This window comes from Zosterops lateralis (assembly GCF_965231275.1).
Source record: "Zosterops lateralis genome assembly, chromosome: 1".
NCBI classification, from domain to species: domain Eukaryota; kingdom Metazoa; phylum Chordata; class Aves; order Passeriformes; family Zosteropidae; genus Zosterops; species Zosterops lateralis.
The window spans coordinates 117804090-117828734 of record NC_139762.1 but is presented as its reverse complement, the minus strand read 5'-3'; the positions used below and the strand labels follow the sequence as shown (position 1 = coordinate 117828734).

Below are 24645 nucleotides of genomic sequence, written 5' to 3'. Positions count from 1 at the left end.
CCCTGTAGCTCTTGGCCTTCGACTAGAGAAGGAATGGCCCATGGACCTGGAGGGGCCAAGGTATTACAGAGTCCCTGGCATGCAGGCAGTGGGGTTGGGGTTGTAGTGAGAGGGAACAGGAGAAAAGGAAGAGGAGAAGGTAGAGGCTGAGCCACTGGCACAAGGAAAACGAGTGGAGGAAGAAAATAACCTGTACGGGGATGGAGATGATTGTGAGGTATCTCTAAGAGAGATAAAGAAACCAGTCCTAGGGAACCTGGGGAGGGTGCTAGGGAGTGCAAGGTGCCCTTGGCACACCACTGTAGTAACAGAGAAAACTCTGCTCATGGCCTCCACAGCTCTGTACAAGATCCTTTGAAGCATGCATCCTGCAGCCTCCAGGTTACGCTTCTCATCTTGGGTATGACAGCCCCATTCCATGGACACTCCAGAAAGGAAGACAGAGCTTGCAAATCTCCATGCAAAATGAGTGACTAGGGGCATGGATTCAGTCCAATAAACTTATCCTTCTTCTCCCACCTTTTTTTGATTGAAAAGGATGTTTTTAACTCCTTTCCTAAAGCAATTCTTCATTTGTAGTTTACACACACACACACACACACACACACACACAGACACACATCTGTATGACAAAGTTGGAGGCTGGGATTGCAAACTTGGCCTGTCTGATTACTTGTCCCACTGGGGCCCTCCAGAAAAATGAGCTGTTTATCTCAGGAGGATAACCCAGTGAGTCAGGTTTTAAATTAACACTGTATTAAAAATAAACAAGTCTTTTACTGGTGACAGCAAGGGCAGAAGATGTTAGGTACATCCTGTGCTGCCAACTATTGAATATTCCTTCATTCACTTGCAGGAGGAGGTTTTTCACTTAACTTTTCTTTAAAATGGCATACTTAAATGAAAAAGTGTCTGATAGATAACTCTTTGATTTGAAATGGTCTGTTCTCTTTCCAGTTCTTAGTGTTGGAAATACACTTGTTTGTCTGATCTAAAAGGGCTGCAGAAAAGGGATTAGGAACTCAAAGGAGTGATCCTCAGCTCCTCATCAAAATTTGGACAGATTTTAACATCTTTTTGTGTGATCTCTCATAATTTTATTTTCCTGTGTTTCTAAACAGTTTCTACAGCTTTGTAAGAGCCTTTCAGCCACACACAACATGGCAAAGGCAACCCCAGACTCTTTTGGAAGCTCGCAGGAAGCTCACAGGAATACTTTCCTGTTAATGGTTCTGTCAGTTTATTCAAGGACTTTGGGAAACACAAAGATATTTACCTTCTGTTGCTGGTAAACATTTGTGAGAGGAGCAACCTGACAGTCTTTGTGGGCACCAAAGATCTTACACAAGGAGCAGGTGGGCATTTCACAGTTCAAACAATAAATATTAATTCTCTCATCTTCATGCTCTTCACACATTGGCTGGTCACACTTCCTGTCAGGTCTGCAAAAGAAAACATTTTTTTAAAACAAAGATGGTGCTCACAAGTTTCTGATAAGAGCACTTAGAGTTTTAGCATGAAATATGGTACATTTGAATAGCAAGAGTTTTAGCATGAAATATGGTACATTTGAATAGCAGTATCTAAGGTTGACTGAGTACACATCTTAAACTTAAACCTGCCACATGAGATGATTAAAGAGACAATGGTACAGCTTAATGTCCTGACACAATATGATGTGATGACAATACAGCAACATGACTTCCTATGAGGATTCCCATGTCAATGAGGAATGTGACTAGGAGTGTGACAGAACACTTGCTCATATTTAAAAATTTAAATAACCTCAGTAAGCCTGGACTCAGACTACTCATGTATTTTAATTAGCATGTTATCTAACATCTGTCTGAAATATGAAACATATGTAATTTCTTTCTGGTTCATCATGTAAATTGTTGTGCACTTGGCTCAAAGCAGCAAAGCTGTTATGGCCAAGACTGATTTTAAGCAAGAGTTGTAGATACTGATGAACCTTTATGCCCATAATTCTAAATCTCTGATTATGAGCTTTGTGAGGCCCAAGTCAGGACTGTCAATATCAAACAGCACTGGGTCCTTACAGCCTTTACATTAGGCCAGCAACCAAAACAAGGTGTCACACAAATTAATTTCAGCCAGGTGGCACAAAACAAAATTTCTCACACATTCATAGTTTGGGGTTTTGTTTGTTTGTTTGTTTGTTTGTTTTTTTAAATTCAGGAGTGCCCTGGGATTTAAAGGGTTCATAAGGAAAATCTGTAATCTCCCATATAATGTGATGTACCAGAATAAAACAAGACAAACACTTTTGAAGAAAGCCTGTATTATTTGGGTCAGATTTCCAGCATTCGTTGAGATAAGGCACTTTGTCAAATCCAGTATTGTTTCAATGCTAGTCAAAAGAGGTGTGTCTCCTCTATAAAAAATGCTTTACATTGTTTGTGGATTACTGCAAACAGCCTCTAATATATTCATGTCATAGTGCACCAGTGCCAGTGCAATACAATGAATTTCAAAGTGATTAATTAAGCCTGAGATAGCAGCTCTTCCTGCAAATATTTACAATATCAGAGTCAGAAACTACTAGAATTTTATTGGACACTGGAATGTGTCCAATACCACTTGCATGAAAGACACATTACACAGAGCAAGAAGGTGACGGTGTCAAGCAAGTTCAGCCAGGAGCAGCCAACCTTCAAAGGTGCCGCAAAGAGCTGGAAGCAACCTGGCAGAACTCCCTGAACTACTGGGGCCCTGAATACAGTGTCAGAAGACTAGAAATAAACAGATTTACAGTCTCCTCCCCAGGCAGTGCAAAAGCAGAGATTTTTAGCACACCACTCCCTGACCTCAGATGGAATCCTCTAGATCTGTGTTGGGGTAGGAAAGGCCAAACCACAACCTCTAAGTTTAAAATGGAGATTGCTTCTGAAACAGGAGATTAAAGAGTAGCTGATAAGAAAATTGCTGCATGGCTTCAGTAACAGAAAAGATTCACCACAGCTGTGCTGGTGACCAGAGAAATGTTGGGTTGCTGAAATGTCCTGATAACTTAGTGGTCTCATTCTTGGACTCCTCTTTTTGAGATGCTAAGCCTGTGTTTGACTGCCACAGGCTTATTCTTTCCCATGGAAATTGTGTTTGGACCACACCTGAAGAACTGACTGGGTCCTGTTCTGTACTGCCCAGTACATGAAGACATTGACATGCTGAAAGGAGTTCAGTTTCCATCCTTGAAGATACTCATTAGCCATCTGGACATAGTCCTGGGCAACTGGCTCCAGGTGGTTGGACCAGACAACCTCCAGAGGTTCCTTCCAATCTCAGTCATCTGAGATTTGGTGAGGCAGTGCAAAGTTGCTGGGCACATAAAGAAGTGAAGCACGCTTTAATTAAGAACATAGCAAGATCTTAGGAAAACTGCTGTTAGAAAGCATGTTTTCTGTAGGATTTTTTGAATCCAACAAGGCCTCTACTGAAATCCTGAATCCAATTTTGATAGTGTTTTTATTGAGGATCCTAAGGCAGCTGTAGCCCTTCCTGTGGCATCACATCACCTAGTATCTGCACCTGGTCAGGGCATGGAGAGAATCTGCATGACTCTATGAGGCACAGTCAGGTCATTAGTGAAGATATGAAACTGCATTTGCAACAGTGTCAGTCTTGGGCATACAGTGCTAATGACTGGCCTCCAGTTGACCTTATGCTGCTCACCACGACCCTTTGAGTCTGGTAGTACAGCCAGTTTTTGGTCCAGTTCACTTTCCACTGTTCACTCTAGGCCTTATTTCCACAGTTTTTCAATAAAGATGTCACAGGAGACAGTGTCTAAAATCTAGATAAACAGTATCTACTGCTCTCCTCTCATGCCCTGAGTTAGTCATCTCAATATAAAAGGCTATCAGATTGGTCATGCTGATTTCCTCTTCATAAATCCATGCTGACTATTCCTAATCACCCTCATGCCATTTATATATGGAAATGGTTTCCAGGAGGGTTTGCCTGAGATACTTCCTAGGGACCAGTGTGAATGACTAGCCTGTAGTTCCCTTGATTCTCCTCCTTGCATTCCTTGAAGATTGGAGGAACAGTTTCTTTCTTCCAGCCCAGTCCACAGGAGACTGTTCCAATCACCACAGCCTCCCAAAGATTATTGAGAGTGATCTTGCAATATTGTAAGTCAGCTCCCTCACCACTTATAGATGCCTCCCATTACCATGTCCAATTTATTTTTAATATTCTCTAACCTAATCCCCCTCCACCAAAGGTGAGTCTTCCTTGCTCTAGACTTTCCCACTGGTCTCAGGGTACTGTGATTCCATAAAACTCAATAGTAAAGTCTGAGGTGAAGGTGGCATTGACTACATTGGCCTTTTCTATGTCCTGTGTGGCATGAGGCCCACATCTGTTTGGTAGTGAACTCACACTTTGCCTAACCTTCCTTCTGCTGCTGATGCAGCTATAAAAACTCTCATTAGTCTCCATGTCCGGCATCATGATCACTTCCAGGTGGACTTTGGCTTTTTTAAATTCACCTGCATGCACTGCTTGGGGAGTGTCTCAAAATCTTGCTGAATCACCTGTCCATTTTCTTTTTGCTTATTTTTTAATGTTTTATTTTTATCAGGAGCTCCCTCTTAATAAACACAGGTATTTTGTCACCATTGCTTCAGTTACTGTATATGGGGATAGACCATTTTTGACCTTGGAGGAAGGTGGTCCTTGAAAATCTGCCACAATGATGGACCCTCCCAAAAGCAATGAAAAGCCCACCAATACCCAGGGTAGAAATGGGGCTTGAAAAATGAGAAGGCTATAGAAGTTCATGTGGACATAAGGATTCCTGTAGCTCTGTTACGCTACTATCATGAATGCCCATCCCAAGAAAGCTAGTGATGCAGGTGATCTTGGGGGTTTGTCTCCTGGGGAGTTGGAGAAAATCCAGATGATCTCACTCCTCATCTCTTTCACTGCACAGCTTGTGGGGCTCCTCCTCTCTTGGTGACCTGTGATCAGGGAGCACATTTCCCTGGCCCATCCTGTCTGAGATCCCCAGATGGCCCTGCACCTGTGCCTAGAGAGACACATCTTGCCTTGGGACTTTGGGCTAAGACCTCAGAGGTCTGACCTCAGGGTCAGAAACTTCTGGCAGTGCTGGCTATGGGGCCCTGCAGGACATCAGCCCATCAGAGAGCCCATGTAGGCTGCTCTCAGCACAGCCTGGTCCCTGTTGCACACTCTGCTCCATCTATGCTCAGGGCTGCAGGGACAGCCTGTTCCTCAGGCTCTCCGTGGTAAGTGCAAGGCAGAAAGAGTTCTTGACCCTCCCTGATCAGGATTCAGCTGGTAACAAAGCCCAAAGCACCTTTTCATCTGGAATAGCCAGCTGAGATCATTAGAACCTGCCAGATTTCACAAAAAGTCACAGCCTCCTGTTGCTATCCTTTCCTGGGGACAGCAGGGATCCTGATGTTCCTCAGATAGTTTAGGTGATCAGTGGCCTACAGATTTTCAAAGAACGGTTTAATTTTTAGTCAGCTCTATTTCCACTGTTTTTAGTCCTTTGCTGTCTTTTAAAGCTTTTTACAAGCTGCCTCCTGCTTGAAGAATTCTTCCCTTGTGTTGCTAACACATTCTAAATTGGGCAACAGGCTATGCTGCCATCAGCTGGAATTTGATGAGCAATGGGATAAAAGACCATATGATGTGATACTTAGTAATAGGAGGGGCTGCATATGAGGGCTCAGGTGGAATCTCCCAACCTCACTCCAGCTCCTGCTGGAGTTTTTTATTAAAAAACCCTGCAATTCCTAAATTCAAATAGAAAATCCAATTACAAAAAAAAACCCCAAAAGCAAAAACCAAACCAACCAAAAAAACAACAAAGCTTTGAAATAAGCTATTTTTGCTGAAGCAGGAGTCAAAGTTGCTCTCCTGCTCCCTTTACTCTAAGTTCATGTGAAATGCAGATGGGATCTGGCCTCATTCTGGCATATACATTTATAGTGAATTATACCCACGGAGAGAACTCCACGGAGAACTCCACGGGAAGAGGTTCCTTTCTAGAAATCACACATGCTGCCAGTTTGAAGGGTTGTCTTGGGAAGAACAAGGAGGCAAAGATCACATCTCACCCTTCTTCCTACGTATCTCTGCCAGACCTCAGTTGTCAGGATGGAAGAGACTGGTACAAAAGAAAGAAGTAGAAGACTTGATTTCTCTTGACTTTTTGCTTTCAGTGGGACAGCACGGCAAAAAGCCATGAAAGATCTGCTCACACTCTTGGAGGAGCCCAAGGAATGTCGGGCAGAGGGAGATAAGCAGCAGAGGCCCACAAAGGGCCAAAGAGTTTAGATAATGCCGCTATGCATTTCTGCTACTACATAACCCTGACAATAACTTTCATTCTAAGGATGTACATGAAGGTTAAATAAGCACCTTAACAGATTAAATGAACAAATCTTTTGGACAAATATAGAAGCGAATCTGTGGGGGCTTTTTGTTTGGGTTTGGTGTTTTTGGGGTGGTTTTTTTCCCCCTATTCTCCCATTTTATTCATCATGTGTTTTGCTTTAGTGGAATTTTAAAAAAAATCTACTAAATGTATTCTTACATTTCTACTTAACTCTACTAATTTCTACTTAATTCTCCATGAACTACACAGGAAAGAGGGCCTGCCTTTTTTTTAAAATTTTTTTTAATTTTTGTTTTTTTTTTTTGAGTTAAATAAGTCTGTGAGCTGAAAAAAAAAGTAAAACCAACGAAGACATGAGGCCACACATGTCCAGCTTATTTGCTCAAAAGCAAAGTCCACCATTGCAGCTTTGTTGATTCATTTCCTCTGAGATTTTCCTGACTAAAATAATATTTGAGTATCAATGACACACACAAGGGTAGCTGACCTTTACTTGGCACGGAGCGCAAAGGGCAGCAGAAAGGACAATTTTAAGCCAACTTCGTGCTTTGGAGCTGCAAACTATGCCCAGCTGCAAGAGTCCTCAGAGAGATTCAAACAGCTGAGAATAGCCAAAGCCACTGTCAGGCTCCAAAACGTTCTCTCTGCTGGTGACTGTTCTCCTCTGATGGAGGAAGTGTCCCCAGCCATCCCAGGGACTGGGTTCTGTTGGTTGTGTCCACCTGCACCAGTGATGCCATCTCTCTGTCCCTGGGAAACCCAGCTCCTTGTTGCATTGGGATCAGAAGACTGTCAGGGAGCATGGCCAGGATTACATTTTCCAGGTGAACAGAACACCTCGCCATACAGAACCAACTCTAAGGATCCATCCTGCTGACAAGAACCAGCTTCCCTGAGTGAGAGCTCCTTGCTTGGTGGCCTGGGGCCAGGTTAACTTTACCATGGAATCACAGAATTATAGAATTATATTGGGTTAGAGAGGACCTGAGAGATCATGTAGTTCCAACACCTCCACCTTGGGCAGGGACACCTTTCACTAGCCCAGGTTCTGTGAAGCCCCATACCTCCTGGCCTTGAACATTACCAGGGATGAAGCATCCACAACCTCTCTGGGTAACCTGTGCCAGTGCCTCACCACCCTCATAGTGAAGAATTTCTTTCTATATCTAATCTAAACCTATCCTATTTCAGTTTAAAGTCTTTTCCTATCACTTCATGCCCTTGTCAAAAGTCCCTCTCCAGCTCTCTTGCGGGCCTCTTTTAGCTACTGGAAGGTGCTCTAAGGTTTCCCCAGAGCCTTCTCTTCTCCAGGCCGAAAAACTCCAACTTATTCAGAGGAGAGATGCTCCAGCCCTCTGAGCATCTTTGAGCCCCTCCTCTAGACTCTCCAGCAGGTCCATGTCTTTCTTGTGCTAAGGACTCCAGAGCTGGATGCAGTACTCCAGGTGGGGTCTCATAAGAGAGGGAGAGGATAATAGAGGGAGAGGATTATCTCCTTTACCTTCCCTCCTACTAAGTTCTCCACAGTGCTACCATGAATCCCAACTATCCCAAGGAAATAAAGATGAGAAAACATTTTTTCTGTTTCTGGATCCTTTACACATCAAATGCAAGAAATTACCATTCAAGAGTAATCTTACTTTTTAGAATTAACCCATTCCTCTGCCCTGAGGTCTTGTTTCTTGTGCACAACCACACAGCTCTGATACATATTGTTTACCACTCTTCCTTCTCTTTTATGGACTCCTAAATAAGAATTGATTTCATAGGTTCACATCCCAAACTGACAGGAATGGAGATATTTTTAACAGAATTTTCATTTGACATTATGGTGCAGGCTACCTTCTGTGTGAAATTCAGTTTCCTTCTTGTTTGGACTGTCTGTACCTCAGGATTTTCTAATAAGATTTGAAATCCTTTCCCTTCTTTTAGCATGAGAACGTGCAGGTTAAAGACAAAAAAGAATCGTCTGAACTGCTTTTGCAATAAATTATGTCAACCAAGATACTTTTCCCTTAATTATGCGAGTGAGTAGCTGTGCTGACCTCAAGGGCCTTGCTTGCACAGGTAAGCGTTGCTCATGTAAATAAATATGGCCAATGCTGTAAGTGGAAATAGGGAAGCTCAGCATCTATTTGGATACAGTTCTCTGTCCCCAGTGAGAGCAGACTTCACGATGCAGCAGACAGTCAGGCATGGCAGCACAATCCCTTTCTGCTTTTCCAAGAGGCAAAACAACTAAATCAACCTCATGTGTGTCCTCTGAAGGACACGCAGTCCTGTGTTACCTTGTGGACTCCTGCTTGTAGATGTCGATGATGTTCTCCACCAGCAGGTTTCTCTGCAGCCCGTAGACACCGTGCCGGTCCAGGACCACCTCGTGCCTGCAGGAGGGGCAGCGGAAGCGACCTCCCGACGCCACAGTTGTTCCTCCCCTGGTCGGCAGGTAGGGGTTGGAGGCCTGTTCTTGCCAAGCAGCACAAGGAGAGCAGAGTACGGCCATGAAAAACCATGAAAGCCTCTTCCAAAAGCACCAAATGGTAGGAAACCATTTGTCATGATCCCCAGTGAGAGGGTATTTCCCACATGTCACCCCTGGGAAAGCACCTGGTGACCACTGGGCAAGGGGCCAGTTCCCCAGCTCACGCTCGACCGTGTCACCACAGCCAACAGGTGGCACTTTCACCTGCTCTGAGCTCAGGCCTGGCCCCCTGATACATCAACTTTGGCCTTAAATCACTCCCCCCACCCTGTCTCACCAACTGTTAAAATTGATCAACCAAAATATGTAAAAAATATTCTTTCCCATTCATTCCAGCCAGTCCTGCTTGGGAAGCAGAGCTGTCTGTGGGAAGAAACCTACCTGGAAGATGTCACTGGCACACTTCCGACAGAGGTTGTGTTGGCAGGGCAGGATGACCACTGGCTTGGTGAACATCTCCAAACAGATGGGGCAGATCAGCTGCTTCTCCAGGTTATCCATAGTTTGCTGCTCTTTGGAGAACGACTTGTAGCTCAGGGAGGTGCTCATCCCTAGCTCTTCCTGGGGCACACACTCACGGCCACGGCCTTGTGGAGAGCTGTTGGAGTTAATTTCCCTTGAAATAAGTCCAAGGCTGTGCTGGATCAGAGGCTGTCTGTGTTGCTGGGGCTGGAGGACATTGTTTGAACGAGGGGCCGAGCAGAGCCAGGCTGTTTTTAGCAGCGCTGCGTCACGAGCCGCCGTCCCGCCGTGCCCATATATGCGCGTGAGAGCAGGACAGGCTGGGACAGGTGACAGCTGCCAGGGGAGGGGGGAGGCCAGAGGGGCCCTGGCTTTCCTCACTCACACATGGCAGCCTTCACCCCTTGAGGAGTTGTGGGAGTGATAAGCAAAGGCCATTCGCTCCCTTTCCTTATCTTTGCAGGTCAATGGAGACTGAAGGGCTTGCCCCAGCCTATGCAGCCACAGACATTCTGTTGTGCGCGAGCAGCCGTGGCCACAAGAAGCAGGATGTCATTTTGCCTATGTGTTTTGGCAGGGTCCAGGATCCTACCTTTCCAAGGTGTGAAGTACATGTGGTTACTGGAGAAGACAATAGGAGCAATGGCTGCTCTGCAGCTTGAACACTTCAGGATGTAAACATCTCACCACCTTGAAATCCAGACAAACAAAATTGCCTGCCTATAACTGTGCTTAAGTTTGTTCTGGTAAGATTTTGGTCCTAGGAGATGTAATATAAAAATCCAACATGACTATTTATGCCATTAACTCTATGGGCAGGTTAAATATGAGTGAAAAACATTATTTGGATCTCCTGATCAGAAAAAAAACCAGAAGAAATACAGTGTGAAAGGCTTTCACTTGTGCTGCTAGAGAATAGGTACTAATTGTATATGCTCTCTCTCTGATAGTTTAATTCAAATATATTTTAGTTTTGGGAACTGCTGTGTTTATATCTGTTTATTAGACACTGATATCCCTTTCAGCTTGGCATTTGTTCCAGAGTTATTTTTAAAATGACAATTTCCCAGATAATTTGTGACATGTGATGCCTGATCTTAAGGGAAAGCCATCTGTGCTTCTACTTGCCAATAATTTATCACACAACTGTACAAGCAATAAATATCTCATCCTCAAATTTAAGCCAAAGTCCCTGCAGTACTGTATAATATCACTTTGTCACCACACTGTACATGTAATCAGAATATTTTCTTCTCTTTTAGTCAATAACTACAGTAGTTTCTCAGTTCAGTGTCTTGTAGAAAGCTTTAATGTTTATTCTGCCTTATGACCCTATAGGGCTTGCATCTGAAAAATGCAGTAGAGCAGCTGAGTGAGTGCCCTACGCATTCAGGGGCAGACCCCAATTCTAAAGCCAGCCCCTCAGTCTGCATGCAACATCAGTCTGGAAACTGTGCACTTGAGGAAAATATAAAAGTGAAGGTTTTCATGGATTTCTGCATGAAAATGAATACTATCCTCTGCATGCAATTATAATAAATAACATTAAATTAAATGTATTATTGACTTACTTTATTTTCAGTGCCTCACATGCTTCTTAAGTGTTTGAGTGAACTCCTATACTCATTTGCAGATAACCAAGCTGAAAATTCCCCTGTGTAAACTTACACACACTTGTCAGCAGTCCCATAGAAACAAATCGATTTTTCTAACTCTTGCATTCAGGGGAAATTAGTCATAGCTTAGTTAAACCCACTTGAAATCACACCTTTGTTTCGACTGCCCGGTGTGGACCAGAGCCTGGAGTCCAGTGGGAGAAGCTGCTCCAGCAGCTGAGCTGCAGACAGCTGGGGCTTTAGGCAGGGCTGGCAGGGAGCCTTCCCTGGCAGCAGCAAGAAGATATTTCTCTTCTTTCCCTCCCCTCCATAGCTGGGTCAGAGGTGACTTTTGCATCGGGAGGAATCTGAATGCCTCATTCTTGCCCTCCTAACTTTGAGTCAGCCACTCCTTGCACAGCAAAACCTGCTTCAATAAGGGGCTCTGAATTAGATGATGAAAGCCATCCTCATCTAGCAGGGCAGGAACTTCCACCTTACTGCACAGGCAGAAACAGAGGAATTCTGGAGGGAAAAGCTGAAGTCTAGAAATGTCAGCACACAAAAGTACCTGTATATGGTGATGTAGGAAAGGGGGTGTTTATGGCATGCCAAATAGCCATGCTGGCCCTTTGGAGAATGAACTGAGGCACCTCTCAGGGTGTAATGTGCCTCTGGGATGTGATTCTGGTGAGTTTATACCTACCCACAGTAACCCCAGAAACCATCTGTTAACTGGCTGAGTGGGACATCTGATGCTTCTGCAGAGGACATCTGGTGGCAACAAGGTGAGGGACAGTGTGCTGCTGGTTTTCCCCTTTCTGTGTGCTGAAGCATGCTAACATGGAACAGATAACAAACAGCACAACCGAAATGAGGACTCAACAAAACAAAGATAAACCCACCTTTTAAAACCAGGCCTGAGCTGGAATATTTTTTTGGCAGGAACATGTAGTCCAGACAGGTGAAAAATTAGTACAAGTTTTTCTGTCAAGGTACTATGAACCACAGCAATAAATTATAGGTAAAGAAATGCAGAGGCTTGACCACACTTGCAAAGGCAGGGTGAGAAGTGCCAGGAAAGCCACACATTGTATGACCACTCTGCAACAAGGAGGAAGAGGAGAGCCAAGTTCAAGACACTGAGGAGAAACAGGAAGATCCTGCAGCTGGTCTTCAGCAGAGACTACTTAGGATAAGCTTCAAAGAACTTGCCCTGAGAAACAGCCTGGCACCCTCCTGTCTTTTCCTGGCAGCCCTGTCCCCCTCCTCTTCCTCCCCTTCCACTCCTGCAGGAGAAGACCATCAGCACACATAGCTGTCAACCTCTTAAAAATCACCAAGTCAAGCCACCTCTCAAGGGACAAACAAAGGGCAAGAGGACTTTCTTTAACACTCCTCCTGGACAGAAAATCTGGATATCTGCCGCCATCAACAAGAAGAAATCTTTTTTTTTTAATCTCAGTATTGCTTGTCTAGGGTGTTACCTGGCTTTGTTGACATAACTAGAACACTAATTCCTAAATATAGGCTTGCTTTTACAGACATTACTTCTAACTCCTCTATTTTGCAGCTGAATAACAGCTTGCAGCCTGTGGACTGATGGCCTGGAACCCGGAGAGCTGGCTGCAAAGCATTGGGTTTAGGAGAGGGATTTGGAGGAGGAAAGAGAGGTTGAGTGATGTCCAGGTTCAGATTTCAATGTCATAATGGCATCTCTGGGTTTTGCATTCACAGAATTCCCCTCTGCAACCTCTTATCTTGTACCAGAGTTGTGAAGCTCTTGTGTGTCACTCAGAAAATCAGCCCTGTGGCTCTCTCGCGTGACTGGAAAACAAAGAGAAAAATCATATTTTGGCCAGAGGATGCTGTCAAAAATATGTTCTCACATGACTTGCTTCCCCAATGAGCCTGCAGAGACAAAGAACACTCTGCAAGGAGCAGGCTCCTTGTCCAGGCACCCTGCCCTGGACATGGTGGGTGGTAAGAAGCATCCTGGTCCATGGGGTGACAGGGCCCTGGCCTGCTGCCACCCCACCTTCTGCCTGTCCTGGGGCGTGAGCAAGCACCCCACCACCCAGCCCAAGAGTGGGCAGACCTCTACACTGGCAGCTGCCCAAACCAGATGGGAGCTGCCCATCATTCCTTGGGCAGGGATCAACACCCACCCCCACCCTGCTGCCTCCAGCAGCTCCTCACACTCCTGAGGCTGGTGGGACTCACCTGCAGACTTTCCACAACAGCCCAGCTGCTGGAAGAGGACAGAGCTGGTGGGTGCCTGAGCAATACAACATCCTAACAAAAATGAGGTTGCCATCTCCAATTCTGCTCACCCAAATGTGAGACTTAGGGCAAAATGATGATGCATCCTTCCCCTCTTCCCATACTGCTAAATCTGCTTCTTGTTCTGGCTGAAAAGAGTTGCAATTTTAGCCAAGCATCCCTCAGGGAGGCTAGGGGAGGTTCTCAATCAATCCCACCTTTTGTCTGTGCCCATTTACTGTGCCCAGGTGGCAAGCACCGGCATTCCCTCCTACAAGCCAGCAAGTTGCAGAGGCTCAGATTTCACTTACATTGGCAACAATTTACTGAGCCGACAAGCCAGCTATAAGATGAAGCCCTCCTACCTAAACAAGTGCAAACTGCAAATTATATTTTGCATTTCATGATTTTATTGTGATTGATATACACTCCATGCTAAATACTGAGACTACCCTTGTGTATGACTCAATTTATGCAGCCAAAGAGAGCCTTTGCAACAGCGAAAAGTGCTTTCAAAAACAGTTGCCTTTTGAGACTGACATTTTTTCCACTCAACACATATCTATCTATCTATATATATATATACTTGTCTTTGTGTACCTCATATGTGATGACAGGCCATATGCGGTCAGTATTTGGAGACCTTCTAAAAACAGTCTGAGGATTGATTTCAGATCTCCAGGAAAACAAAGACCAGCACAGGAGATAATGACATCTTCAGAAAGTTTCTTTTGCACATATGAAATCCCAGCAGAAGAGGAAAGCTCAAAGCATTTCCAAGTGAGTCACTGGGAGCACATCAAATGTATGGGACATGAGATTTCAGGGACAAGCTACAAAGACCAGACAGAGGGAGGATGTCTGCCCTTTTTTTTTTAATAGAGGATGGACACTGCCCTGAGCTGAACTGCGCTCAAAAGCAGCCTTCTCTGAGCTTATCCACTCTCAAGGAGCTTTCACAATTTGCAGGAAACTGGGAGAAACATGGGATAAAAGGGCATATGAATTAGATAACAACTTCTGTCCCAAGTTAATCAGTGGTACCAACAAGAATCATAGCAGACAAACTTCAGAGATTTGGATTAAAAGACCCCGAAACAGGGAGAGTCTGTGGACGAACTGCATCAAAGACTCATTCCTGCATGCTGTGGTTCTGCCATCATTGTGACAACAAGACATGAGGTCACTGCCCCACCTGTCTGCTTGGAAAAAAGAAGATCCTTTGGCTTCTTTCTGCCCTCCAGCAGCGCCAGCAAGCCAGCATGAACCTGTCACCCAGCTTTAGGGGACATAGAAACAAAGCCCTCCCAAAGGGAGTCCTGCTTTCCTCAGAGTCCTCAAGATCAGGATGTGAAATGTGTTCAGGCCATACCCTTCAGGAAAACAGGGTGACCCTGCAAGGTGATTAACATGAGGCATTTTTCATGTTCCTTGCAGCTATCTGTATTGTCTAAAGTCTCAAAATCAGTGAGTCTGCAAAGACCGGATGCAGGATAACAAACATGAGATGAAGAGTTAAGCATCTCCCCAAACCACATGCAACTTTACAAACCCGGAGATTCCCCAAACCCTTATCCCCTCCACACATCACTGCTAGAAAGAGATCCATATTTCACAGCCAAGGCATACAAGTATGTCCAAAGGACTGGATAAAGTATTGCATGTGGGAAAGGAATAGTGCTGCACTACTGTCTACCTAAAAATAGGACCTTTCCAGGGCTAGGGACAAGTTTCACAGATAACAGGAACAGGCTTGCTTTTCCACACCCCAAACAAACCCTGCAGTGCAAATGAGACATGAATGAAGAAAGGATATAAGGAAAACAAAAGCAGTTAGAAAAAGGAGAGAGCACACCAGTTAGAAAAGTGGGAAAATCCCATTTCCTTTTGCAGAGTAAGCAACCAAGTACTTTACTATTTTAACACAACCCTCTGCTTTTCAAATGCAGCCCTGACCCTTTCCTCTCCACTTTGCTATTACAGCATCCCATGAGAGCCTGTTTGCAAATCATGGCTCGATGTCTCCCCTACTAGCAGAAAAGTAGGAATGGTGAATCCTGCATTTTGTGGAATAACAGGGATGTTTGATTCTGGAGTGCAGGAGTTGGTACTATGGCAGTGGAGAGGAACAGAGGTGCCATCGCAGGGGCAGTGTTAGGGGGGCTCCTAAGCATACCAGAATTTTTTGAAAAGGGTAGTGCAGAGCTTTAAGAATTTTGACTGGATGACAGATTTGTTTTCTGCTCTGGACTTAACAGGCCATAGCATTCCAAACTCCACTGCTGCGGCCCCAGCTCCATCAGTAGGAAGGGAGAGGGATGTTCAGTAGAGAGGGACTTGTGTTTCACAGCACAGATCCAGCTCAGGCTTCCCAGCTGGCAGCAGCTCATCACTTCACAGGGATGCAGCCCTATCCCAGTGTCAGGTTTCTCCCTAGCCTTGGTCTGCTTGACATAAGCCACTCTTGATGCTATTTCAGTATGCTCTCCACTGCTCAGCTGGCAGAGCAGAGAACTGTGGATTTTTTTTTTTTCCAGGACAATGCTCAGGTCCATAGCTCAAAGGAGAGACTGATTTTAAGTTTGTACCCAGCACAAACTTTATACCACATCAGAGACCTACAGAGACTCTGTCCCAGCTCCCCAGGATGGTCTAGGTAATGTTCTCATCCACTCCCATCTTGAGGGTCATTCTTTCAGGATGGAATAGAGATTCAGTGCTTGAAGATAAAGGGTCAAGTATTTCCATAGTACAGCTAAAGAAAAATACTGTGTGTGGGGGCAGGAAGGTTTTCACACAGTAAGTTGCTACCAGAACCAAGGAAGTGTCTGTTTATCAAGTGACTGGTGTCAGAGGTAACAAATGTTCTTAGGTTTTTTTTGTTGTTTTTTTTTTTTTTTTCAAATTCTTCTGTTTCCCTTTTATTTCCTTTTGCTACATGCCCTGCAAATGCTTTCAAGGCATATAGCAAAACCAGCATGACTCTTCATTCCTGAGTACTAGTGCCTTTTTTTTTTCCTTTGGAAAGTCAGATAAGAAGAGAAAGTTTCCCTTTTGGCCATTTTCCAGTCAGGTTCTTTCACCCACTCCTTCATGATATTTTTGTGAGCATAGGAGAGCACAGCATTTGAGAGTGAGATGCAGGCATTTGCAACGAAGACAACTGGAAAAGCCTTCAAGACAGGCATTTTAGCTACGATCAGGAATGCCATCCACTGTGACATTGTGCTCATTGTACCAAGCAGCAGTTTATTGCATTAACGTCCTTTTGAATTATCACTTCAGGAAGAATCTCAAGCACGTCGGCCCATGTCCACACACGTGGTGTTGCATCACTCTCTCCCCACACCAGGCTGTTCTCTGGGAGTCAGCCCTTTTGATTCTGGCAGAGTTTAGGGAGTGCAAGGGAAAAAAAGCAAGTCCTTTCACCATAGAATAACTCAGATTTTGTGTGTCTCCTAAAAAGCCTTGACCTTGCCATGGAGGGGGCAGCTTTGCAGTAAGATTTGTGTTTAGAATATGCTGACTGAGGATGCACATCTCTCACTTCACAGTTCTACACTTTGCAGTCAGGATTGGGCAATACAAACCAATAGTTCATGGCAATAGACAGCACCATAATAGTCTGATACAGTGATCTGGGTGGAAGACAGAGAGTTGGGGCTGTCTGTCTTTCTCTTTTTCCAAAATTCTCCCCCTGATGCAGCTAACAGAGCTTGTCATCAGCCTGGAGGGTGACCCTACTGTGACCCCAGCCACCAACACTGAGGGAGGCTGCTCCAGCCCTGGATGTAAGGTGAGCTGAACGTGCTTCTTTATCTCACCACTGTGGTCAAGAAGCTGTGAAAACAGGGCACCACTGACCCCACATCCCGTCACTGCCACCCTTTGGATCAGGAGAAGGCAAGTGGGGGAGAGAACAGGCATCTCAGGGAGGGCTGGGGTGTGGTGTGGTGGCAAAGCAGAGCATAGGATCAGTGCCAGAGCTGCTGTGCATTTCCACTGTCACAGCATTTAGAGCTACACTGCTAATGAAGCCTGCAAACAAGGAGAGGTGATGTAAAGACAGAGCCTCTGATGGATCTGCTTCCTCATGTCACTCGTGTTGCTCTTTTTATAATGCTGTGGGGTCAGCTCCCTTCATCTCTATCCTGTTGTAGGTGTGCAGACAATCTTACTTCAGATAATCCTTCGGTAAGAGGTGACAAGCTGGAGCAGTACACGGCCTTGTTCTGATGCTTCTGATAATTCTAAAGCCTATAATGCAAACATGAAGTGGATGATAATAGATTTATGTAAGAGTAGACTACAAATCACATCTCTTCCAGTAACCCACGTAGTATGGCCTTGGTGCTATTTCCATCCCTAATCAGTGCTATGAAGCACTTCACAACAAGCTGACAGCTTTGCAGCAGCATTGTTTTGTGCAGAAATTTGTATTCAAGGAGCCTTTTAGGCCTTGGTTCCCCTTATCCCACAGTGATGCATCTGCTACTTGCCATTGTGCTGCTGGGACTGGGGCTCCTGTGAGATCCTGCTGGGAGTTTCTCTCAAGACTGCATCTCTCATCTTTTGATAGATCAGCTCCCAAGGTAGAAGGCTGCAGTGCTTTCAGAGTAATCCTCAGTCACTGGTTCTAATTACAGCTCAAAGGACAGGGGATTTTGGCAGGGGGAGGAAGATTTCTACTCATCACTAAACTTCTTACTGGACCCCTGACAGACACATTGAGGAACCTCAGGAGTCATGCCCAGAGCCTTTGTCCCATTCCACACCAGTGTCCACAGCTGCTTTTGTCAGCAGAGGATGCCTCTGCCATCCCTAACCTTCATCAGAGGTACTCACCAGGGACCTCATTCCTGCAGCCAAAATGGGCTATCACTAACCTTTAGCATGCCAGAGAACATGGCAAGGAGCCTGACGTGAGCAAGGTGGCCACAGGGTAACAGTTCACTGTCACCTTCAGCTAGCAATGTCAGCAGGCAATCAGTAACACTGAAATCCCACTTAATCCAGAAGAGATGAAGTAAGAATGGAAATAAAATAATAATATAATCTATTTTGGATGGATATTAATGCATTTGTCATGGAAATAAAATAATTCATGACAAATCCATTAATATCCATCCAAAACATTATATTTATGTAATACTTAAAAAGACTATACAGCTTCCTATCCTTGCTGATCTAAATTGGCAAGACCCATCATCAGGTATTCAGGTGATATTCCTGAGAAGGGGCAATGCTTCCTTAGAAGCCTCCTCTGCATGCAATGTCTCAGGTTGCATTCACTGGGGAAGTCCTGATACGTCAGGTCTCATAGCTAGTTCCTTGAGCTCCTGGAATGTGTCCAGACAGGATGCTCATTCTCAGAACTAAAGCCATCCATCGTACCCTTTCAGGGAAATATGTTTCTTTAACAACCCAGGTGTCATCCAGTCAGGCAGGAAGAAGGTGCCAACTCTTTCATCCTTTCTCTGGTGACTTGTTAACATGTTCCCATATGAAATATTCTTTACACCGGACCTCACAAGATACATGGAGATGGAAATTGAAAAACAGAGCTTCTCAAGGAGCCAATGGGGAGAGCAGAAAACTCCACCTTTCTTCATCCTGGTGTTCTCATTTTCAGCCTTTCCCTCGTTTTACAGCTTTCTTGGGGAAGAGTGTCCAGCATGTGGGAGACAGGAGAGCTTCTTGTCTCTGATCCAAGCCTGGTGTTGTCCCCACTCCTCCCTCCACCCCAAATGCTGCAGGAGCCATGCAGAAGGGCAGAAAGGTGCTGAACCATTTCCTTCCAGTTTAGGGAGGAAACTGTGCTGCCACCTGGCCCTGTGTGGTCCCTGTGTGAGGCCACTTTGTAAGACTGGCAGAAGAATGTTTGCTGAGGGAAATGGAAGATGCAAAGAGAAAAAGACACAAGAGGATAAGGAAGGAGACTGTGTGTGCATAAGTCCCAGGATGTCATCTGCATTGAACAAATCCTTTAAAAATTATTTCTTAAGCCCAGCACAATGCTTCCACCTCCTCTGCTACTTTGCAGCACCACAGCAACCTGCTTCTCATCCTTCCCACATCAATCTTCATCTCCTTTATTGTCTTCCATGAAGAGGTGAACTGTCTGGCCCTCTCTCTGAAAAGACAAGTCTTATCAGCCAGGGAACAGCCTCTGCTTGAGCAGGCAGGGACTGCTCCCCTTCTATTCCCAGCACTAGCTTGAAGCAACACATCCCCTCCAAACCAAGGCTGACTAGACTCACACACTTTGCTGTATGCCCACCAGAATAAGGATAGCAGGCAGGGAAAAGAAGAGATGCTTACATTATTACAGAAGAAAAAAATAAAAGGAGAAAAAGAAAATAAAAAATAAATAAAAAAAGATGGCATTGAGACATCAAGTCAGTGCCTTTCCCATGACAAGCACTCAGGCTTAGCACTGGAGCCAAGGTATTGTTAGCTGGCCAGGTAATGCTAAAAGAATGAAATCATTCTTATTTTTGCCAAGAGGAAAGGCCATCCTGTCACTTGAATAGGGAAGAAATAGGAAGACCTCTATACCAAATTAGTGAAATTTGCAGGATTGGAAGAATTTGGGGGTTTAGCGGAAAATTTTTTAGAACATGAGAAGTGCTTTGTGCCCCCACAAGGAAAAGTTTCTTGGTCAGCACAGCCTGAGGCATAAGGTGTGGAGGAAGGTAGGCTGTCTGCTCCTTTCTATGTCAGGAGGGCCTGCAGCAAAATGCCTGGATATGAGGGAATAGTCACGCTGATTTAATCTTCAAAGCCAGTAACTGAAGCCTGGTTTTCTCTCATTTCCCCACCTACCTCTTTTATAAGTTTATCTGTCTTGGCAACTGTGAGTATATGTTTTTATTGTCTTTTTGTCTTAACCTGTCTTGCATTAAGCATGATTTCAGTGTAATTGGATACTAATGACTTGTTCCTTGCCAAAGGATGTGGTAAAACTCCACGTAGAGCTTGGGGCATCTTACCAGCACTCTGGGTTGCCAGCTTGTTCTCCATGATATCCACAGCATTATGTGCAAATATCTAAAGCAATGTCCCTTCCTTCAGCTGCAGCCCCCATGCTCTCCCCCAGACAATAGAGAGGCAAGAAGTGTCTTCTAGAGATGTATTACCCATTCTCATTTCTAACTCTTATATGTATTCACTCCCTTATTGGTCCACTAGCCTGAATTCCCAGCTCTGGCTCCTGATTTCTCCAGGCATTTGGATTGTTTGCTACTTGACCAAGGCTTTGTCTCAAACCATTAATCTTGGTTGCAGCTCTCTCTATGGTTCAAGCAGGGCCCATCTCACTGGGTCCTGCTTTCTGAATTGCCAGACACCACAAATGCAGCTGTTTTGGAATGCAGTACATGCTGCTCTAGGCAAAACAGAGCAGCCTTGTTTGCTCAGAGAAATTCTGTTGGAACTAAGCAGAAATCCGAGAGGCTATCCTTCTCTAACATAATTCTTCATCCCACCACAGGGAGGGGTAGCATCCCTGGGATCTCTGAGCTCTTACATGGAAGCCCTCTATCCTGCCTGGCCTGGGCATGCAGTGGATCATCCCTCTGGCTGCCAACTGGAGGAATAGGTGTGAGTCCAAGATGCCCAAGCAGAAAAAGGCACTACCTCCACCCCTGCAAACTCTTGTTTGCAGTTACACCCTTCCTGTTGTTATACACCCACCACCCATTTGGACGTGCTCACCTCCTTTCATTCACTTTTTGTTTTTTCTGGTTCATTCAGGGGAAAAACATCCATTTCCAAGACAGAAGCTATTTGCAAGTCTCTGCTTATGAAGGATCTGCTCCTCCCAGTTTATCCCCCTGCACCAGCCTGATGCAGTCAGGAAGGTTTTGGCCTCATCTTCATTACCCACCTTATTTGCACCTGCACAAAGTAAAGTGAGCAAAGATAAAAATGGAGAGAGATTGGAAATAACAGGTCTAAAGGTCTCTCTGTGGACACAGACAGTGGCTCTACCTCTCACCTACTGAGTACGTTCCCCACTTCTCACTCCTTGCTCGCACTCCACGCCATTTTCTTCATTACCTCATCACAACACTCCTCCTCCATGCTGCAGTTTGGCAAGCACCTCCAAGAGGCTGAGCTGCCCTGGCCAGCAGGATAGGGCAGCCTGGGCCTCTCAACTACCTTGTGATGCCCCTGACTGCAAGGTCTGCCCCCCCTCCCATTAGCACCATCTGAGCTAATTCACTTCACTGACCATTGGAAAATTACCCACCTTGTTGGATTATCAAGCTGATTCAGTTGTCTGGGGTGCCCACAGACAGCTATAACTAGGACAAGGGAAGCTATGTACTTGAGAGCAGTGCAGAGGAGAGGAGGAGAAGTGGGACCTCCTTAATTTAGACCAAAGAGCTGTCAAACTGGCTCACCCTCCTTTCAAACTTTATCCTCAACTTCCTTATTACTATCCAGAACATAATACCTTCAGTTCTATCTCTACCCACAAGATAGTCCATGACTTGAAGGAGCACTCACAAGCAAATCAAGCCAAAAGCCATCACTTATCTCAGGAGTCAGGCAAAATCACTGCTGCCAGGAAGGTACAGTACCAATGCATGTTCAAATAGGGTTGTGGTAATTAATGTCTGACTCCAACAGCTCCCAGAATTTTCCATGGCAGCAGGTTGCATGAATCCCATCCTGCCTCTAAGGAATGGAAAAAAGCACCATTCATGTTCTTTCCCAAGTTCCCTAATGTACAGCACTGGTTAACTGTTTTGGTTTGGTTTTCATTGGCTTAATCAAACTGGAGCTGAATATGCAGAGTTTTTTCCAGTATCCTGGCTCTCTCTGGTACAGACCTGTTCATAAAAGCCTGAATGGACAACTGTCATGCCAGAACTCAAACTTCAAAGGCTACCATGGGAAGGAAGCTTGCAGCTCACTGACATCAAGTTACTATCAGCAATGGATCAACACATTTGACTGCTACAAGGTAAGCAAAATGATCAGAAAAGCAGGCAGCAAGTGTCAGTAAGAGGTCCTGAAGCTGAATCCAAAATGTCATAAATCCCCGTCTCTTCTTGGAAAAGCAAAATCTATTTTGCATGTGACTGATAAGTAAAAACTGGAAAACATGTTCTGTGACCTCGTGGCCTTTGAGGAACATATCAAATGACCAAGACCACAGTCACTGAGACAACAGTTGCCTTTGCTGAAGCACCAACGTGATGCTCTGTATGAATTCAGAGGGAAAGCCTGTTTGGACAGTTCAAAGAGCATCATCTCTGGCAGCTGAGCTGTAAGAAAAAAATATGGGGTAGAGACCAAGAGCAATTCAGAGGTTGAGGCAGGGACCAGCGTACTGACGTGAGTCAGGTGTGCTGTCATGGGAGTGTATTGATGTGACAGTGGCGTGAGGCTGCCTGGAAGATGAGGGGCTGATGCTGTCTGCCTGCCTTCAGAGATGTCCTTATCCCTCAGAGCAGATCAGCTCTGTGCCAGTCCCAGTCCTGCAGGCCCTGTCTGTCTGATCTGGGGTCCTTCCCGGAGGTAGGACCAGGCAAGGCTTGTCTGCTACAGAACCATGGAAGCAGCAGATTCTGCCTCCTTCTCCCACTGGCTGGGATTCCTCTTCCAGATACCAGGGGAACAGGCAGGCTCTGCTGGCACAAATGGCTGCTAGGGGCAGGGAGACAACAGGGTTTATGAGTGAAGGGGCATGACACATCTGCCACAATTTGGGAACTGGATTATATTGTGATGTTTTTCCCATTTTCCTTTCAGCATAGATATTGCAGCAGCGACACAAAGGGACTTATTCTCAGCTTGCACTTGCAAAGCTCTTCATCACAGTGAAGCAATATCAGATATGGAGCTTCGACACACATATTGGGGTTTCCACTGTGCAACCTCTGCATTTTGGTGGTGCTGAACACAGAAGGAATATCTCTGGGGGGTCTCTAGGGAAAGACACAGGACCATCTGCATATGGCCCTATCAACCGCTGGGGGCCAGTGGCGCAATGGATAACGCGTCTGACTACGGATCAGAAGATTGTAGGTTCGACTCCTACCTGGCTCGTTCTTTTCAGTTTTAATATTCTTTGCCTTCCTAACTCTGATCTTTCCCGAGGTTCCCACTCACCCCCCCGTGCAAAGGTGGGTGGAAAACTGGGAAGCTTGGGTAATTAAAAACAAAGAAACAAACGGTCCAGAAGCTGGAGATGTGGATTTGTGTTCCCTTATGTCGTTATGCACACATCCTGCTCAGCATCCTTGAGAGTTTTCAATTGTCAACTCCACCTCTGAACATACTTATTTTTGAAAAGATTTTATAATATGGGTCTTTCCCAACCCCACTGGGAACTTCAAATATTCAAGTCTTTTCCCAGCATCTTTCAGTTTTCCACTGTCATGCTCCAGCTTGGGACTGATCCTGGAGGATGCTCATTTATCCAACTCTTCCTGCTGAAATGGGACAGGGGAATGTCCCGAGGAGATAAAAATCATGTCTAAGTGCCCATGATGTGTGCTGAGAGAGCTGCTGATGGCTGAGTGATAGCTGTGTGACCCTAAAATCCCACTTAGGTCAGATGAAGAGTAGATACAAAAGGAAGCATGTGTTTAGAATATTCAAAATAGATACACTGGCAAAGAGTACCTCAGTAAAGGAACAATAAAGTTTGAGGTACTAACAAAATCAGGAAAGTGCTCTCTTGTTTCCAGTGGTTTTCCACCTTTGCAATCAGCAGAACATCTTGCCTATGCATGTGCCACATATCTCAAACTGTGTCCATCAGGAAGCACCTTGTTGTGCAGGAATATTTTCACCATCTCTCCTTTAAAATCCTTCAGGCAGACTGAAACTTTTTACTCTCATACTCCCATGAGATTTATTCTGTTTTCCCTTTCTCCAGCAAAAGGGACAGCTTTTGTTTGAAATACAAACAAATATTTTCTTACAAGACAGGGCCTGAAAATTTCATTTCTGTTGCAGCAGGTGTCCCCCCTGTACTCCTGTATTTAAAAGCCCTTCATCCCTTGTTTGCCTGAAGTACCCTTCTCTGGTAACCAACTCTGTGTATCAGGGTGAAATATTGTATGATTGGGGTTTTTATAATCTCTGGCATCTTTCATTATTAAGTGATACAAACAACTGAATAGACTGTACACACTACTCGTTATTGGCCCTTGCTGGAGACCAGATACAAAAATAATTATACACTTGCAGGTGACTTGCACCAATATGAAGTATTTCACAAGTTACACTATCAAGCAAGCAATGAATAGTTTGCTACTGTAGTGAAAAACATTTAGTACCTTTAGGTCCATGAACATGTCCTAGAAGAATGGGAAGCTGAGCCAAGCAGTCACATGAATGTAACAGGCCATAGCTCAAGAGGCAGAATAGTTGCTTAGCATAAAGTAAGTCCTGAGACCAGGACATTTTGTTTTTGAGGTTTTGTTTTT

At 44.9% G+C, this 24645-nt stretch overlaps 1 protein-coding gene across 2 annotated transcripts in view; it reads right to left on the bottom strand.

Moving 5' to 3' along the window:
• TRIM55 (tripartite motif containing 55) overlaps positions 1 to 9545 on the bottom strand; it is a 35515-nt gene extending 25970 nt beyond the window's left edge. For both annotated transcript variants that reach the window (XM_083864676.1, XM_083864677.1), the window contains exons 1-3: positions 9258 to 9545; positions 8683 to 8855; positions 1277 to 1442 (exon numbers count right to left, since the gene is read on the bottom strand). In XM_083864676.1, the coding sequence (XP_083720802.1) occupies positions 1277 to 1442; positions 8683 to 8855; positions 9258 to 9425 (507 nt within the window). In that variant the 5' untranslated portion in view covers positions 9426 to 9545. The remainder of the gene's footprint in view (positions 1 to 1276; positions 1443 to 8682; positions 8856 to 9257) is intronic.
• Between the last annotated feature and the right edge of the window lie 15100 nt (positions 9546 to 24645).